At 28.1% G+C, this 21015-nt stretch overlaps 1 protein-coding gene across 2 annotated transcripts in view; it reads left to right on the top strand.

Annotated features, from left to right (window-relative positions):
- The first annotated feature begins 15789 nt into the window (after positions 1-15789).
- Positions 15790-21015, top strand: part of LOC147906873 (uncharacterized) — an 83709-nt gene continuing 78483 nt past the window's right edge. The window contains exon 1 of one of the 2 annotated variants that reach the window (XM_087415055.1): positions 15790-19371. In XM_087415055.1, the coding sequence (XP_087271181.1) occupies positions 19142-19371 (230 nt within the window). In that variant the 5' untranslated portion in view covers positions 15790-19141. The remainder of the gene's footprint in view (positions 19372-21015) is intronic. The other variant, XM_087415054.1, reaches the window with a different exon arrangement.

Below are 21015 nucleotides of genomic sequence, written 5' to 3'. Positions count from 1 at the left end.
TTTGATTTATTGTGATCTGATTATATGTATATATATATAATCGGTACAATACAATAAATCAGTGAATGCAAGTACAAATGAATTTACTTCCATATAATGCAGAATGAAGATGGAATAAAATACCTTCTTCATATTACTTGGGAAAAGATCTATGTTTAAAGTATTATATCTCAGAAATACAAAATCATACTAAAACAAAAGACAAATTTAAAAAATTACAGTTGATGCACTAGTGTGACATTAACAAAATTTTGATTAAAAAATCGCCGAATATTAGCCGTTACAATATTAGGAAAACGCTCAAAATTATACCTTATATTATGTTATATGCGTCATACAAAATTTGAGATTTGCAGAACTACGAACCTACGAAAAGTTTAAATTTGCATAAGATTAATTTAGTTTCGAAACCGTCAATTCAGTTGTCAATAAATGTACGTGTTTTATATATAATCGCTACTTATTTTATACATAATAATAAATTATTCTTATTCAAGGAGATCGAAGATTTTATCAAATAATAAATGGTCATCCAAATTAGATAATTTTACATTCTGCAAAGTCTGAATAGGAAACTCTTCATAATCCATAGAATTTGAAGCTCTGTGCGAATCTGTTGAGATAAAATGTGACAAAAATTTGATAAAGTGATAAAATATTTGGCATTTATTATTATAATTATATATTAAATACTCGACAATATTATACGACGGCACATGATAATATTATTTATGACTTTTAAATAAGAAAACTAATTTAAACCCTTCTATTTATATGCTATTCAATTATATTTCTTTTAGTAATTGTATATAGAAAAATATTGATGTTAAAAACGTTGTAACGTTGAAAGGAAAATGATGTTTATAGAGGAAGTTGTATAAATTATGTATGTAATTGTATAATTTATGCCTACATGTGTACATGCGCATTCACGCACGCACGCACGCACGCACGTACGAACGAACGCCCATACGCACATATACAAGAATACACAAATATGTGCATAATATAATAAAATTAAAATTTTAATAAAGATACATACAGAGTGTTTTTGAAAAAAAAACGCCCATTAATCATATAGTATTATTACTAATAAAAAACTGAATGGAAAAATCTTCTACCAGTTTACAATTTTTGTAATACTTTTTTAGCTACTTAATAAGCAAAATGTTTAAAATCAACGTACAAGCAACTTTAAAATATTTTTGAAGAGTTCTTCAAGAAACGTCTCCAAAATATTTCACAAAGAATACTAAAAGGTATCTTAAAATTGTTTTATTCATCGATTTTATCCGTTTTAGTAATCTTTAGAAATTAATATCTCGTCAACTATTGCGAAAATTGCAAAATATTAGAGGACACTTTGACTCAGCTTTTTTATATATATAAAAGGAATAGTACTGTACGCTTAGTGAGCGTTATTTCAGTTATACCTTGTATATAATATAAATATATATATACACATATGAATAGATGCATTTATAAATCATATTTATCGACACGCATTACACAAATTTATTTAACAATTTTTTTGTTGAGTAAATACCAAGTGTATTTGCGTAACACATTTTTTATCTGTTACTGATTATTTAACTATTATCATTCTTGCAGAACGTTAATTAATGTCTTTAATTTATTTGGAATATACTTACATAAGACATTGTTTTAAGTGTAGTATTAAACGACTTGTAAGTTTAGACCCAATTGTTGCATTACATAGTATACATGTTGTCTCAGTATCGCTTTTTGCGATAAAATAATCCCAAGTCCAATAAAATTTATCTTCTTTTTTCTCTTCTTCTGATAATATGTCTGGATGTGCCTTCACGAAGTGTTTATGTAAAATAGCTAAGGATGTATTATGTCTATATTAAATTTTGCATTACAATAATCTTACATCTTGCCTCATTTCTACTTGTCAATTTTGTGTAACGTCTACGTATTCAAAGACGAGATCTGGGATAAAATTGTCTGTCTTTGGAGTTATATATCCTCATTTGCACTCATATCATTATCTGGATTGCTCTCATTATCTACACGATTTGAATTTGGACCTAATATCCTACATTTACATAACAAGTTATTAAAAAAGCAATTAAAAGTACAGTAGATATATTATATTCAATTATGTACATTTTTCGCTGTACGGAATGAATTATAAATTTTTTAGGATATATTATTTGAACAAAAGGTAGTATAAAAGAAGAACAAATAGCCAATAACGTATAAAAGTATCTTTAATTTAAATAAGCAAAATTAATACAAAACGATTAAAATAAAATAAAACAACTCCAATCGAGTCATTTTCAATGCAATCTTATAATAATATAAACATCGTTCTAAATTAAAAATTCGTACATAGTCTTACAATATTTTTACAATTCCTTAATATAAAATTTTTTCTTTCGGTGTAATACGCTGCGAGTCATTTTTATCAAGAATTAAGAAAGTCATAAGAAAATTCTGGAAAAGTAACCGTAAACAAAAAGAATTAATATTAATCACATAAAAATTAGTAATATGATAATGTAAATCTGTTAATATTCCAATAATATAAAACGAGAAAAAAATGTAAAATAGTCCATTTCGTAATACAATAAAATAGTCTTTTTATTTTATAAGTTATTATAAGCAAATTCGCAAAGGTAACAAGCATCTGACTTACACAATGTCAAAAAACAAAATGTTAAGCAGAAAAACATTATCGAGAACGAAAAACGGAAAAATAGGGGAAAAGGAAAGAAGATGTTAGAAGGGAGAAAGAGAATGTATAATGAGAAAGAAAATGTTATAATACAAATCCGGCAAAGACTCCGTATCATTTTGTCTATTAATCCCATGCTTCTATTTTTTAATATCCATTTCAGACCATTTCAGATATCAACCTTTTATTATATGAAGGCTCTACATCTAATATTTCTACTTTATCCTATTTAAAGTTATGATTCTCCTCAATACGTTGGTTGGAAATCACTGATGCAGATTTTGAACTTATATTGATATCAGAAACATGTTCATGCAATCTGATCTTTAATTGTCTTTTATTTTGGCCAACGTAACTTGCATCACAATCCTCGCAAGATATTTTGTAGACCACATTTTGATTATGAAAGTATTCTAAATCATCCTTTCTTCTCCTTATGAAACTTCTTAATGTGTTAGGAATAGTAAAAGCTAATTTACAATTAAACATATTAACAATAGGTATAAATCTTTCGGATATCGTATTAACATATGGAATCTCGTAAAAAATTTATCCTTAATGTCCTTATTCTCATTCAAATTATTAATCTTATTAATGTGATATTCGGTTCTATTAAAAATTGTATATTAAGGAATTGTAAGAATATTGTAAAACTATGTACGAATTTTTAATTTAGAACGATGTTTATATTATTGTAAGATTGCATTGAAAATGACTCGATTGAAGTTGAAACGTTTGTTTTATTTTATTTTAATCGTTTTGTATTAATTTTGCTTATTTAAAATAAAATTCTTTTATACGTTATTGGTTCTTTGTCCTTCTTTTATACTACCTTTTGTTTATGAGTACAGAGCCTTTTTATTACTTTTAATATTATTTGAATATTTAGGAGTGATCAAAAATGTAGCGACGAAGCAGATTCAAATATTTTGTAAATTTGATAATTGTCGGGTAAAAACAAGAATGTTTTATATAATATTACAAATTTTTTATACTAAACGATGATAATATATATATATATATATTATATAAAACATTCTTGTTTTTATCCGACAATTATCAAATTTACAAAATATTTGAATCTGCTTCATCGCTACATTTTTGATCACTCCTAAATATTCAAATAATATTAAAAGTAATAAAAAAGCTCTGTACTCGTAAACAAAAGGTAGTATAAAAGAAGGGCAAAGAACCAATAATGTATAAAAGAATTTTATATTTATATATTATATATATATATATATATATATAAATTTCAACCATGGAATTTAGTTTGCATTCATTGAGGTTGTGAAACATAAACGAATACGGATTAGGAATTATAGGATTATATTAAGATTTTATAAGGAATTGCTCAATCAAAGAAATAGGGACTAAGAAACAGAAAATAGAAATTTTAATCTTTCGAAAATCATGGCTTGTTGGATTAGATAATGTCTGATTAAAATTCTTATTCCCCGTTCCTTATTCCTTAGATTGCGCTCAGTATCAATACACATATATTAAATATTTGATTAAAATTTCTAATTTGTGTGTATGTTATATCAATAAATTTTGAATTTTTTTTTATTGTATGTTTATAATGGTTAAAAGTGCAAAACATATTTGACGACATGCATCAAAAATATGTTTAATAAATTTTTCTAGCTTTATTTGGGTATATTTATTTGCGTTACATTTTCTTTAGCTGATTTTGATCATTTTACTATTATTAATTTTACATTCTTCAGTACGTAAATAAATTTTTTAATTTAATTTTTGTACACCTACTTGTGAATACGTTTTAAATGATTTTTGAGATGAGTTACTAAATGGTACTTAATTGTTGAGTCACATTTTTTGCATGTTGCCTCTGTATCGCTTTTTGCGATAAAATAATCCCAAGACCAATCGAATTTATCTTCTTTCTTCTCTTCTTCTGATAATATGTCTGGATGTCTCTTCACCAAATGTTCATGTAAATTAGCTAATCTATTCTTATGTATAATGAATTTTACATTACAATAGTTGCATCTTGCAGCATTACTCTTTGGTAATTTTGTGTAATATTTACGTATGAAAAGACGAACTGAGATAAAATTGTCTGTCTTTTTAGTTATATCCTCATTTGCAATCATGTCATTGTCTGTATTGTTCTCGTTATTGTCCTCTACACGATCTGAATTTGGATTGAATATCCTATATTTACATAAGAAGTTATTAAAAAAGCAATAAAAAGTACGTTAAAGCTATTATTTTCAATTATGCTCATCCTCCGTTATCCGGACTAAATAATAATTTTTTTTAAATTTATTATTTGAACATTTAGTAGTGATAAAAAATGTAGCAATCAAACAGATTTAAATATTCTGTAAATCTGATAATTATCCGATAAAAATTGGAATTTTTCACATTATTTTTCACTAATTTTTTATACTAAACACAGTAATAGTAAATTTGAAACATGGAATTCAGTTTGTTATTTAATAAGGTTGTGTAACATCAATGAATACTGATTAGTTTTATAAGGAACTGCGTTACCAAAGAAATAGGAATTAAAAAAAAAAGAACCTTCAGAAATGTGTTGTGAAATACACAGTTCCTAATAGATTAAAATTCTTGTTCTGTGTTCCATATTCTTTTGATTGCTCGCAGTATCACTACACATATATTAAATATTTGATTAAAATTTCTAATTTGTGTGTATGTTACTTCAATTAATTTTGAATTTTTTTTATTGTACGTTTATAATGCTTAAAAGTGCAAATCATATTTGATGATATGCATCAAAAATCTGTTTAATAAATTTTTACAGCTTTATATTTATGTGACTTACATTTTCTCTTGTTGTCATTAATCATTTTACTAGTATTAATTTTATATTCTTTATTACGGTAATTAATTTTTAATTCGTTTATAATATACCTGCTTGTGAATACGTTTTAAATGCCTCTTGAGTTCAGTTACTGTACAGTATTTAATTGTTAAGTCACATTTTTTGCATGTTGTCTCTGTATCGCTTTTTGTGATAAAATAGTCCCAAGTCCAATGGAATTTATCTTCTTTCTTCTCTTCTCCTGCTAATATGTCTGGATGTCTCTTCACCAAATGTTCATATAAAATAGCTAATCTATTCTTATATATAGTGAATTTTACATTACAATGATTACATTTTGCCTCATTACTACTTGTTAATTTTGTATAATGGCCACATATCCAACGACGAACTGGAATTAGAATATCGTCTACTTCTTGTTCTGCCATTATAACGTTTTGTAAGGATTATTAGTAAAGGTACAGAAAAGATATAAAGAATCATTTGCAAAAACTGTTGCTAAACTGTTTAGAGACAGTAATATGTACATTCTTTGACAGAATACATATAAATATTGATGATTTGTATTTTTGAATCTGTTTGATAACGAGATTTAATAGATCTATTTATATAGCTCTTATATATTATAATATCTAGCTCTTATATTACATTTTAAATATTATATTAAGTGACAACATTTCCATTCTAAAATCTGTCAATCGAATTTTTATATTTCGTTATTATTCTAGACAACGCTAATTAATCCACAAAGCACAACGAAACGTAAAATATAAAATAACTTTTCATTTATTGAAGCACAAAAAGCATAATATACTCTCTAAATCTTTCTGAAAACTCAATCTTGAAAAAAAATGAATTAAAACTTTTAATTCTTGTTTAAACAAAAAGTAGCAGATTTTCATTCTTTTGAAGTAAGATTTCTTTTGGAGTAAGATTTATTCCAAAGGAACAAAATCTTACTTCTTTTTTTGAAATTGGAGACTTTGTTCTTTAGATTTTATTCCATAAATGTAAAATCTTACTTAAAAAGAATGAAATGTCTCTCCTCTTAAAGAATGAAAATGTTCTCATTTTTTTTTAAGACTGACTCACTTTTTAATCTTTTTAAAATTTTACTCCAAAAAATTTAAAGAGTACATTTAGCACAATTTAATTTTTATTAAATATTGGATATTTATTTTGAGATGATAATTTATCGACATTTTATAGACGCTTTATACGCTGTTTATTATTACGGTGTCTTCGTTGTGCTTAGCGCTGTGCATAAGCAAGATCGTGCTACTACTACTTTCATTCGTTCAATGAAACTCGAGTTGGCAGGCGTAGCGCAAACTGTTCCGTGCATTACCTCTTGAAATGTGATCGCGACAAGTGCTAGAAGATATACATCGTAATAATACTTCGCACTTATTATAGTAAGTGATTGCTAACTCGCGTAACTAAAGTTCCATAAACGAATTAAGATGACGATTGCTTTTTGCAAAAAGATATTTTACTTAGTAGAATTTATAAAAACAAAAAATAGCAATTATTAATTATTTTTTTATTTTATTTATGGATAATAACATTATGTTTTTAATAATATTTAGTATAAATCTTTTTTTTTCATAAAGTAATTTTTTCATAAAATAATTTTTTTAACAACGTCTTGATTTGAATACATCCATTGCATTGAACTTTAAATTTTGGTTTAAATATAATTTACAATTGACAATGAAGTATACGAGAAAAAACGGTAATAAGGAGAAAAAACGGTATTACATTGTATATTGATAACTGGTTTAAAATACAAAGAAAAGAACATTTAACAAATTTGTTTCACAATTTGTAAAATATTTCATGTCGATGATACTGACTTGTACACGGCTCTGTGGTATTTGTTTTGGTATGCCAAACCACTGCGTACCGTTCTCATTCACGCATCGAATTTCGAGTTGACAGTTAACGCATACTTCCGTATCTCTTCGCATTACTCATCGAAATGCTTATCAAGTACTAGAAAATATCATATGCGATTATTAATTAACAATTAATTACTATTAGCGTGCGCAATTAATTACCTTCTACGGTTAATAATTACAAATTTGTTGATTATTTGAAGAAATAACTAGTTTGCACAATTTATTTATTTTACATAATCGAATCAATTGAATTTATTTTACAGAATCGAACGGATAGGAATCGTAAATTATTATTTTATCGCGATATTTATACAGACAATAATTTCTATAACGATTAAATTATCTTGCAATGAAATTTCTTTAAATTTAATATAATCGTTACTTATCATTTTTAGATTGAAGCAGGAAGTTTGCCGCGGATCGAATGATTTAAACAATAGAAAATGCTACATTGACTGTTAATTAATAATACGTATATCTCATTGAATTTGCACGTTGAAAATATATTTCGACTTTATTTATAATAATACCATATCGCACAGTATTAACGATATCGAAATGGTGTTTAATTAATAAGTACGATCGTAATTAGATCTTTATTTTAATATTTTTCAATCGCATGATATTGATTCAGCACGATTATTAAAACCTCCTGGCTGTTCCACATTTCGTTCAATTTTGTGAAAATCGCAGATGTCGGCAAATCATAGAGCTTCGTATTTTTTCTTTGCGATGGATGAAACGTGGGTCCATTACCATACGCCTGAGTCCAATAGGCAGTCTGCAGAGTGGCTGAAAAGCCACGAAAGCCGACCAAAGCGGCCAAAAGACCAACGCTCGGCCGGGAAGGTTATGGCCTCTGTTTTTTGAGATGTGCATGGCATAATCTTCATCGATTACCTGCAAAAGGGAAGAACAATTACGGGAGAGTATTATGCAGCGTTATTGGACAAACTGAACGATGAAATAAAGAAAAAACGGCCCCATATGGCGAAGAAAAAAGTTCTGTACCATCACGATAACGCACCGTCACATACATCCTTGAAAGCGATAGTCAAATTGGACCAATTACGATTCGAATTGGTTGCTCACCCACCGTATTCTTCAGACTTGGCTCCCAGCAACTATTATCTGTTCCCAAACCTCAAGCGGTGGCTCCAGGGAAAGAGATTCACATCGAATGAGGAAGTCATCGCGGAAACCGAGGCGTATTTCGAAGGCTTGGACGTTTCGTACTACAGAAAGGGCATCGAAATGTTTGAAAATCGCTATATCAAGTGTATCGCCCTCGAAGGCAACTATGGAATAAATATAACTTTGCACAAAAAACGCTTGTTTTCATTAAAAATCCCGGGACTTTTCAGCCCATGTAGTATATATTTATATATATATATATATATACATTATATATATTTATATATATATTTTATATATGTATATAATTTAATATTGCATATTTAAACATAAGGAATGCATAAATAGCTTAGCATTGATAACTTTTATCTGCAACGTATGTATATTCATACATTATAGTATACATATATGCAATATTGTATAATATTACCTGTATGCGTATTATATTTAAGTACACACACCACTAATATTTTAACATGATTAACTTCTACATCTTTTTATTTAACGTAGCAAAAAATGATATAGCTACATATATTATATGTGTATATCTATGTATAGCTAATACATATCACATCCTGACCTAAAATGACATTGTACGATAGAAAAATGCTATTAATGCAATGTACACTGTCACTACTGAAAATCTATAGTTATGTATTTTCAGTACTCGCAGTCAATATCGGTACACAGTCGTAGTATCACTTTTTCCTATGATCAATATCATTTTAGGGTTTAGTCAAAATGTAACATATATTATTGTTAATATATGGACACGTATTATATATATGTATATATATGTATATATATTGTATATGTATATATATATATATATATATATATATATATATATATATAGATATTCATGTAGATATTCTCTATGTCCTTTTTTATGCAATATTAAAATTTTACGAGCCAAATTCTTGTCATTTGCGGGAGGTTTTAATTTTCTGCTTCAATATGAAGAAATCTGCGGCTGAGGCTCATCGAATGCTTTCAAATATTTATGGTGAAGCCGCTACTAGTAAAAGAACATGTCGTAAGTGGTTTCAACACTTCAAGAACGGTGATTTTCACGTCGAAGACCAGCATAGCGGTGGAAGAGAGAAGGTTTTCGAAGATGCAGAATTGAAGGCATTACTTAATCAAGACTCTTGTCAAAATCAAAAAGAATTGGCACGATCATTAGGAGTGACTCAATCAGCCATTTCAAAACCTCTCAAAGCCATGGGAATGATTCAGAAGCAAGGAAATTGGGTGTCGTAAGAGTTGAAGCCGAGAGATGTTGAACGGCGTTTGTTTGCTTGTGAACAGCTGTTTGAAAGGCAAAGACGGAAGGGCTTTCTGCATCGCATTGTGACTGGGGACGAAAAATGGGTTCATTACGATAATCTCAAGCGCAGAAAATCATGGGGAGTTCCCGGCCATGCTTCCACGTCGACGGCCAAACCGAATATTCACGGCTCCAAGATCATGCTCTGTATTTGGTGGGACCAGCTAGGCGTAGTATATTATGAGCTGTTAAAACCGACTGAAACAATCACAGGCGATCAGTATCGAACGCAATTGATGCGTTTAAGCCGAGCATTGAAAGATAAATGGCCGCAATACAACGAGAGACACGATAAAGTGATTTTGCAGCATGACAATGCTCGACCCCATGTTGCGAAAGTGGTCAAGACATACTTGGAAACGTTGAAATGGGAAGTCCTACCCCACCCGCCGTATTCTCCAGACGTTGCTCCCTCTGACTATCACTTGTTTCGATCAATGGCACACGACTGACCAGCACTTCCGGTCTTATGAAGAAGTAAAAAATTGGATCGATTCGTGGATCGCCTCAAAAGATGACCAGATTTTCGACGCGGGATTCGTATGCTGCCCGAAAGATGGGAGAAAGTAGTGGCCAGCGATGGACAATACTTTGAATATACATAAATGTATAACCAGTTTTTTACAATAAAGCCTCGAATTTCGGAAAAAAATATAAGCAAAGTCATACGCCTTATATATTATAATATATAATATGTATAATGATATATAAAATTTAATTCTAATGTTGTATATAAAAATACATTCATGAATACGAATTACAATTATGTTTTATTATAATGTATAGGTACACAATGACACAAAAAATATTATTCTATTATTGACATATTAGTGAAAACATATAATGTTAATGAATCAATGCTATATGCAATATTAAAATTATATTTTGAGTACTTTATTGTGTATATGTACATTATAATACATATAAAATATAATTATTATATAATTTATATTCACTAATAATGTTTTGTTATATGTTATAATAATGTTAGAATTATCATAGTATACATACAATTTTCTATATTAGATATATAAGTTGACATGTTAGTAATGTAAGAGCTATAAGTATCTATCTTTTTTTATTAGACAGAGCAAAAAGAGTTACATTATGGATGTGCAATGTCGTATTCATTTATTGATAATATATTATCGTAACCTAAAATGGCATTGGATGTAAGAAAAAAGTGCTATTACGGCTTCGTATCGATAACTATTAATTAAAAATCTGTATATATGTATATATATATATATATATATATATATACACACCACCACTAAAAGTCTATACATAAAGTACAGATTATATATATACATATATATATATATATATATATATACTGATGATATATATTGGAACACGGTCTACATTGCATGTGTACATAATACAACTGTATTTCTAAGATCCGATTCTACAAATATAAGATTAACTTCAATTACGGTTTATTTTTTTCTCAATTTTTTTCTAAAATTGGAAAATTTTCCAAAATAAATCTTACATTTGTGGAACCGACCCTAATACACGTCCCTGCTAAGATAGTAATGTAGGAAACGAAATAAAAATATCGATAATTAATCGATCGAATTTCCTACATGATTATATTAACTCAGAGGGCGTAAGCATCTTATACATTGGAAATGAAAGCCTGTAATAACGATCTTGATTAACTTCAGCCTTCGCTCCAGCATCCTCTTAAATATTATTGTCGCAGTTGTCTTGACAATAATCTTATGACAATGTTGGAATTCACATCTATATACGACTGAGAATGAGCATTTCCTTACTTTCTGATGGAGAATAGCCGTAAGTTTCTTCGTTAAAAAACCAAGTGACTGATTAGAGAACAAATTATGCAATTTAATATCGTTATGTTTTCAATGTATTGTATTATTCACCCTCATTCTTCATAGATTACAATTTATCATTCCAAATGTAGGAAGTCAAGATATTCTAAGGAACAAGAAATATAATATTTAGTTTTAACATTATACGATATAAAATTATGACATATGTTATCCTAACGGAAGTCAAACAATTAATGACCGTCAAATTCGAAAATTATTGCGAAAAATATTACTTTGGACGGGAGTCGAACCCGGATCTCTTGCATTCCGTGCGAGCGTCCTAAGTCTTTGAACATTATTTTTAAAAAATAGAATAAAATCTTTAAATTGCGTCAATTGCAAAAAGAATATATATTTTCTTGCAACATATAACATATGATATTTAATTAAGGAGAAAAAGTGATACTTATATCTTTATATAGTGATATCTTTATCTTTCTATTCAACAATCTTTTATATTTGCAATGGAATACAACATTTAATCTAAAAACTTTAATTAAAAACAAAGCATTACAAAATGAGAAAATTTATTACATTAACAAAATTTTTTATGTAAAAAAACTTGGCGCTGCTAGATCACAAAATATAATAAGATAATCATCAAATAATATCAAATAAGAAAAATAATGAAGAGATTTAACAAAGAAAATGAGATGAATTAATAATATAGAGCGTGTTTATATGTGCGAATAAATACAGATAGATATAATCGTTTTAAATTTAGTATAGAATAAGTATTCATATAGCGTTATATTGTACTACATGGGCTGAAAAGTCCCGGGATTTTTCAATAGGTGATGCCACTAGAAAATGAACATGATTCATTTCGAGAGATTCATGTGTCATTAGTTTATGTATGAAGTTTCATGACATTTCGTTCATTCGTTTACAAGCTACAGTCGTTTAAGTGGCCTTACTTTCGCCTTCGTAAAAAAAATGGAAAAACAGGAATATCGCATCTTGATCAAACATTATTTTTTGATGGGAAAAACTTCTGAACAATCATTGAAATGGTTGCAGAAATGTTATCCAACATCTGCTCCTTCGAGAACAACAGTTTATCGGTAGTTTAGTGAATTTAAAATGAATCGTACAACCACTGAAGACGCACCTCGCTCTGAAAGACCAAAAGAGGCTACGAATGCAGAAATCGCAAAGCAAGTGCATCGAATCGTTTTGAGTGATCGTAAAGTGAAGTTGCGCGAGTTAACTGAGGCCGTAGGCATCTCAAAAGAATGGGCGGGATACATTTTGCACGATGTTTTGGAGATGAAAAAGCTATCGGCATGATGGGTGCCGCGTTTGCTGACCATCGATCAAAAACAGCAGCGCGTTGATGATTCAACAGTCGGTTTGGCGTTGTTGCAGCGTAATCGAGCGGACTTTTTTCGACCTTTTGTGACGATGGATGAAACGTGGGTCCATTACCATACGCCTGAGTCCAATAGGCAGTCTGCAGAGTGGCTGAAAAGCCACGAAAGCCGACCAAAGCGGCCAAAAGACCAACGCTCGGCCGGGAAGGTTATGGCCTCTGTTTTTTGAGATGCGCATGGCATAATCTTCATCGATTACCTGCAGAAGGGAAGAACAATTACGGGAGAGTATTATGCAGCGTTATTGGACAAACTGAACGACGAAATAAAGAAAAAACGGCCCCATATGGCGAAGAAAAAAGTTCTGTACCATCACGATAACACACCGTCACACACCTCCTTGAAAGCGATGGTCAAAATTGGACCAATTACGATTCGAATTGGTTGCTCACCCACCGTATTCTCCAGACTTGGCTCTCAGCAACTATTATCTGTTCCCAAACCTCAAGCGGTGGCTCCAAGGAAAGAGATTCACATCGAATGAGGAAGTCATCGCGGAAACCGAGGCGTATTTCGAAGGCTTGGACGTTTCGTACTACAGAAAGGGCATCGAAATGTTGGAAAATCGTTATACCAAGTGTATCGCCCTTGAAGGCAACTATGTTGAGGAATAAATATAACTTTGCAAAAAACGCTTGTTTTCATTAAAAATCCCGAGACTTTTCAGCCCATGTAGTAAAAGCGTATATAATTAAGAATAGGCTAATGATTTTAGGTTTGTAAGACATGCGATTTAAGTTAGATTTAATAGTAGATTTAAAATTAATTATAATTGTAATTGTGATTGTAATTTTAATTGGAAATTAATGGTAATTAAACAGTAAACATCTTTTATTTTTTTTATGTAACATTTACTTATTATACTTTCAGGTCTAATAGCGCCAAGTTTTTTTACATAAAAAATTTTGTTATTTTAATAAAATTTTCTCATTTTGTGATGCTTTGTCTTTAATTTTTTTAGATTAAATGTTGTATTCTATTGCAAATGTAGAAAACTCTTGAACAGAAAGATAAAGGTACGTCACTTTTTCTTGTTAATTAAATGTTATATGTTGCAATAAAATATATATGTTCTTTTCGTAATTTACAAAGTACAATAGTATATGTTATATGTTACAAGAAAATATATATTCTTTTTGCCATTGACGCAATTTAAAGATTTTATTTCATTTTTTTTAATACATGCATACGTACTACTGAGGGATAATTTATAATAAAAAATTAACAACATTACCATTTGAATTATATTATTCATGTAACGGTTTTTTTTAGTTTATGAATAATAATTTTTTATGGATTTATGGGAGGTACATGTACGCTTGGAGTCTTTTTTTTACCTTTTTTTAAAAATATTATATAATTATTATATAATATTATAATTATTATGTAATTAATATTATATAATATAATTTTGTTGGTACTATTACAAAAGTAACTTCAAGTATCTTTAATTTAAAAAATCATACTGTGCGCATTAAATTCTATACACTATTCATGAAACACTCCATCCAATTTACTATATATAGCTTCAACTCAAGACATCGTTAAAAAGTGTCGTAGATAAAAAGCATACAATAAATACCTTGGAACCTGTGTAAAGACATAATATTATAAGGATAGTTACGTTTATAGTCTGTAATAATCGTTTATAATCTGTAATAATACACACAATAAAAAAGTTCAGCGAGAAGCATGCTAATCTAGATTAGCTACGTATTTATTTTGTCACTCAGTACTTGTTAGTTGATGTGTGCATACTTCATCCTCCAATATAAGCACTTTATATAGTAATTACTATAATTTCTAGAGATTTGCAAAAACATTTTTGAAATTCTTATTAAAAGTATTAATACATGTTTGTGGCTCGTGCAGCAAGAATTAATTCAAACTACTTGCCGACGACCTAAAAACTATGACGAAGACGCTACAGGCTGCACTGACACCATTATTCATCTTCGGTTCGATTTTCGGTTTGTTCGAATATTCTCTCGGACATTCTAGGCCATATCTCTCTTGCCTATATGTTTTGGCCATATGGAGTTTTCTTACGTACTTTATTTATTATCCCATCTACTCCAACGTCTTTTTTAACAAGTTAACTAATTCAATGTTCTGGATGAATTTCCTAGTAACAGTCACCGCAGTTACATCAATACTTGTTAGCTTCTTTTATTTTAAGGTAAAAGTTTTATGTATTCAATGTATCAATTTTGTAATCCCTAATATTACTTTTTCAAAATTTCTTAACTATTTTTAACTTTTTAACAAACTTTTTTTAACTATTTTTTCCATTGAGAGCATTAAAGGCTCTTGATCTCACAATTATGACCAAATACAAAGAACCTCATACAAATCATAAGGAAAAAGGAGTTTTAGTCAAATTGCTTCAAATTTTAATATCTTTTAGCTCATATCAATCTGATTAAAAGTTCTCATGGATACAAACCTCTAAATGCTTTAGATTTTGTTCCAGGACTTTCTGAAAATCATCATATTTTATATGGAAAAATAGTCAAAATAAGTTTTTTTTATTAACATTATTTACGAATATATAATAATACATATAATGCATCATAGATATACATATTATATAGTATTCGCAACTAATGTTAATAAAAAAGATTTATTTTGACTATTTTTGTATACAAATATGTCACGGGAAAGTCGGACATAATATTACGAAAAAAGTATCATATTTTGTAATATTTCATGAAATATAATTGTAGTATAAAATATCTTGCAAAAAAATTTTATTTTATTTTCTAATTCCAAGAAGCGTATAAACATTTCCAAAGAGATAAGAAGATTTACAAAAATCAAGCACTCTATTTTGTGAGAAGCAAGGGAATTCATATACAATATAATAACTCACGCATCTCAAAAGAATGAAACGTCTGTCACGTCCAAATCGTTTATTCTATAATTCTAAGAATGAGCAAAACTAGAATCATAAACATTTATACATATACGAATGTAGTAAAAAAAATTTATCTCAAATTTTTGTACTTATTCATATAAAATATAAAATCTTTCTGTAATTCTAGAGCACACACAAAGAGTAAAATATTTAAAGATTTGTGCCCGTGAAGAATTTTAATCAGCTTGACATGAGCTATAAATTAAATATTAAAATTTAAAGCAATTTGACCGAAACCCATTTTTCATAAGATTTGTGCGGAGTTGCTAATAAAAAGTTTTTGGATAAATTAATTTTTATGTTTATATTATTATTTACTATAAACAAAATCTGTTTAATAAAATTAATATTTGAATTTATATTACTCTCTCAAATTAGCTATTAACATAACATTTTTAAATCTTATGTTTTTAATATTAATCTTTTTTATAACTTGTTTATCTATCACATTTTCTATATACATTGCAATAATAATTTTTATTCAAATATAATTTCATTTTCGAGCTAAAGATTGTTGACACTTTAAATTTATATTTAATCAAACATAGAAACTTTACAAATAAAATATGTTTTGGGACCAGTTCCTCTTCAGTTATATATTAAATAGAAATGATAAAATAAGTTCTGTGAGACTTAATCAAATATATTACCGAATGTGTATAAATGTTGTTCGCATTGAAGAAGCCTTACATATTAAAATTGAAGCCAATTCGAAATATATTGTTGCCAAATGATGTGTAAATAAAAGTGGACAGACCTTATATGAATATTAAAACACTGATGTCATCCTGATAAGAATTGCAATGATTGTCAAATACAGATTGTAATGTCCAGCATCACGTTATGTCGAAGCAATTAAAGTCGTCATTCCTCGTTATTTAGCAAGAATTAATAATCAGGATTATAAGAAATCTACATAAGTGTTAATTAATCTGTTACAGAATCAGAAATGTTATCAAATTTTGTAAAAAATAAGTAAATTATAAGACAATAATAAGAATCTTTATTTTAGGCCGCATATGTGAAAAACACAATAAATACTAGAAATTTAAAATGCCTATTACGATCGAAGCTAGATTTTCATTGGTTTATAATTCAATTTTTAATTACTAATATACAACATATATGTATAATACTTATATATATATATATATTATATCATATATTGTAGTCTTTTCAAATTGCGCGCCGAATTGTTTTTCCGGGCTATAAACGCTATTAAAATTACTCTACTAATCGTGAATTAAATTGATAAGCAATTTCAATAATTTGATGCTACCATCAAGCATCATATTATAAAATCAATTACAATATTAAAATTGCTTGTCAATTTAATTCACGATTACTAGAGTAATTTTAATAGCGTTTATAATCCGGAAAAACAATTTGGCGCGCAATTCGAAAAGATTACAATGTAGTATACATGCAAGTAGATATATAGTATATATTAGTAATTTAAGATTGAATTTAAAGCAATGAAGATCCGGCTTCGACCGTAATAGGCATTTTAAATTTCTAGTAGTGATTGTAAACTATAAGACTTATATGAATGCCAAGACATCACGTAAAATATGTCTAACCGTAATAGATGTTCGGATTTGAATGTGATGACATTCTGTAGGAAAGATAAAAAGAACTCCAAGACTTTATGCCTTATAATCGCGGATTTAGTATTTGGAAGATAAAGCTTTGAATTCAATCAATCTAAATCCAATTTTTTACTACTTATGTTGACGACATTATTATGACTGCTCTGAGTAACCGAATTGATGACATTCACACAACATTCAACAGTTTTCATGATAGACTTCAATTTACAATTGAAATTGAACAAAAGAAAGAACCCTTAAATTTTCCTAACCTCAAAGTTAGAAATGACGTAATTACCATAGACTGGTTTCATAAAGAAACCTTTTTAGGATGATACCTACCTTTTTATTCCAACCATCCTACTTGCTATAAGATAGGTACTATTTTCAGTTTTATATTAACAGAAGTATTTTTCTTTTGCACCCATCATAAAAAAAATCTAGAACTAATAATTAATATACTTATTATGAATGGTTATTCATTGAACTTTATTTTCAGTCATGTAAAAAAAAGAGTAAAATACTTTATTAAAAACAATTCACTACATTATGAAAGTTAAAGAGGATGTATATAGCAATAGCTCGCTAGATTCTAATTAAAAAAAAAAAAATTTTATTGAGAGAAGATACAAGGATTTTAGATTCAGAAAGTAATTACAACAAGAGAAGAATTTCAGAAATGTTATACATATAAACAACAAATATTTAATTTACAAAAAGATACAGAAAACTTAGATGAATCATACTTTGTTCTATTAGAGTCAAAATAACAATAACAAATAGTTATTATCTTATTTAGTTCTTTTGTCTTTCCTACAGAGCGTTATTACATTCGAACATTGATTGCGGTTAGACACATTTTATGTGATGTCTTGGCATTCATATAAATCTTATAATTTATCTATTTTTTACAAAATATGACTCTAACATTTCTGATTCTGCAACAGATGAACATTCATGCAGATTTCTTATAATTCTGATTATTGATTCTCGCTAAACAACAGGAATAATCACTTTAATTGCCTCGACGTAGCGTGATGCTGAACATTATAATCTGTATTTGACAATCATTACAATTCTTATCAGGATGATACTAGCGTTTCAATATTTATATAAAATATGTGCAATTATCTACATATCATTTGGCAGCAATATATTTCAAAATGGCTCACCGATTTTAATATGTAAGGCTTCTTCAATGCGAACAACATTTATACACATTCGGTAATATATTACATATATTTGATTAAGTTTCACCGGACTTATTTAATCATTTCTATCTAATATATAACTGAAGAGGGACCGGTGATCCCGAAACGTATTTTATTTGTAAAATTTCTATGTTCGATTAAATATTAATTTAAAGTGTCCATCTTTAGCTCGATCATTAACCTTATTCAATATTTCATTATTTTATAATACATTAATATGAGCTTTCCTATACATTAATTTTATTATATATCGCATAATCAATCAATACGATTTTTTAAAGGAATTGAAAATATGCTTACATGAACTTTCCTTAGTGGATGATACAATGGAAGCAATAGGTTTGCCAAAGAAATATAAACGCCTGCGTAAATGGATACTTCAAATAACAATCGGATATATCGTACTCATGTTTTATCAATTTGCAGTATTCGTTTATTTGCAACTTAAGTTTGATGAATATAACATAAATTTCTTTTCTATATGTATGTTGTTTTCGATGTTTTATCCGGAATTCGTACATCTCTCAAGTGCTCTAATTTGGGGAACTATTCTTGGGTTAGTACATATGTGAATATTTATTTCGTAAGCTATTTTTTATTGACAATGTGCGTCAAAATATTTACAGTCTGTATGAAACATCTCAAGTAGGACAACAACGTTTATAAATTGTTTAGGAATAGTTTTTGTTTTAAAACCATTTAACCTAAAAAATGTTTTATTTTAAAAACCGGTTATATATAATAACCATATTGTGTAAACATTTTAAAATCATTGTTTTTTAAGATAAAATATAAATGAAAAGAATTTGTATGACTATGCTGGGTGTTCAGGAAGACTATTGCAATTATTCACAGGAAAGTAGATGGGACTAAACTGAAAGTCAAAAAATCTTTTACCATTTTTTGCAATTTTCGCAATAGTTAACAAAATATTAATTACTAAACATCACATGAATATTGATCTTCAATAATTTTTTATTCAAATATTATCAACTTTACAGAAAAACAACAAGACAAAAGTCGATTATTTTCTTCTCATAAAATTCTGAAAATTTTTTCAAAATTTTGTCAGAATTTTTTAATACCGTATTTTCTTATGTTGGTAACAATAAGAAAATTCAGTACTAAAAATTCTTTGATAAAAAATTCTGAAAAAATTCTCAGAATTCTATGAAAAGAAAGTAAATGATTTTTGTCGTAATTTTTTTCTGTAAAGTTGATAGTATTTAAAGACCAATATTCGGCAATTTTTATTAATTAATGTCTTGTTAATTATTGCGAAAAATTGCAAAATGATGGGAGGACTTTTTGAGGACTTTCAGTTTAGTCTCATCTACCTTCCTATGAATTATTGCAATAGCTTCCCGGATATCCTATATATGTGCATGAGTGTGTATGTTATATATACATATATTTATACATAAAATATATTTGTATGCCATAATAAAAAAAAGTGTCCCTTAAAAAAATATGAGTATGTTTATTTCTATTATCATAAATAAAAGTATCAATTAAAATATTTCGAATTTTGTTTCTTCATTTTATGCACATATTGAAATAAGCATTTATAAATGCTGTTATCTCACTTCGGCGACTTATTTGTACGTCAGCGGTGTGCACTCCGCGCATCATACCGGAAAATGAACACTGAAAAAAGTATATAATTTTACATAAAAATGACATTTATATGACCGGAAAATTACTTACATATGACAGAAAATTGTCTTTTCCAGAAAATTTCCAGTCATATTTAAGTAATTTTCCGATCATATACATGCAATTTCCATATAAAATTACATGCATTTTTTTCAATGAACAAACGTTCGGATCCCTTATAAAAATGAGTCATATAGATATTATATTATAAAAACATTAACTTGTAGGTAAATGTTTTAAAATGATTTTTTTACAGTAAAAAAAATGTTTTTTTTTTATATTAAAATAAATTTATCAAAAGGCTCAATAAGAATAAATAATAATACAAAAGAAGGCTACGAGCCTAAAACAAATAATTTAATATACTTGTATAGAATCAATAATACTAATATAGATAGAATCAATAATACAAAAACAACACATAAAAACGTTTTATAATAGTTGTTATACTGGTTTCATAAACATTTAATTAATCGTTATTTTTAACGTTTCCTACACGGACACTTATAACGTCTTAAAAACATTTAATTATAACTGTTACGGT

This window comes from Acromyrmex echinatior, chromosome 17 (assembly GCF_024713525.1).
Source record: "Acromyrmex echinatior isolate Ae372 chromosome 17, ASM2471352v2, whole genome shotgun sequence".
NCBI lineage: Eukaryota > Metazoa > Arthropoda > Insecta > Hymenoptera > Formicidae > Acromyrmex > Acromyrmex echinatior.
The sequence above is the reverse complement of the archived record's forward strand: the minus strand, read 5'-3'. Positions and strand labels throughout refer to the sequence as shown.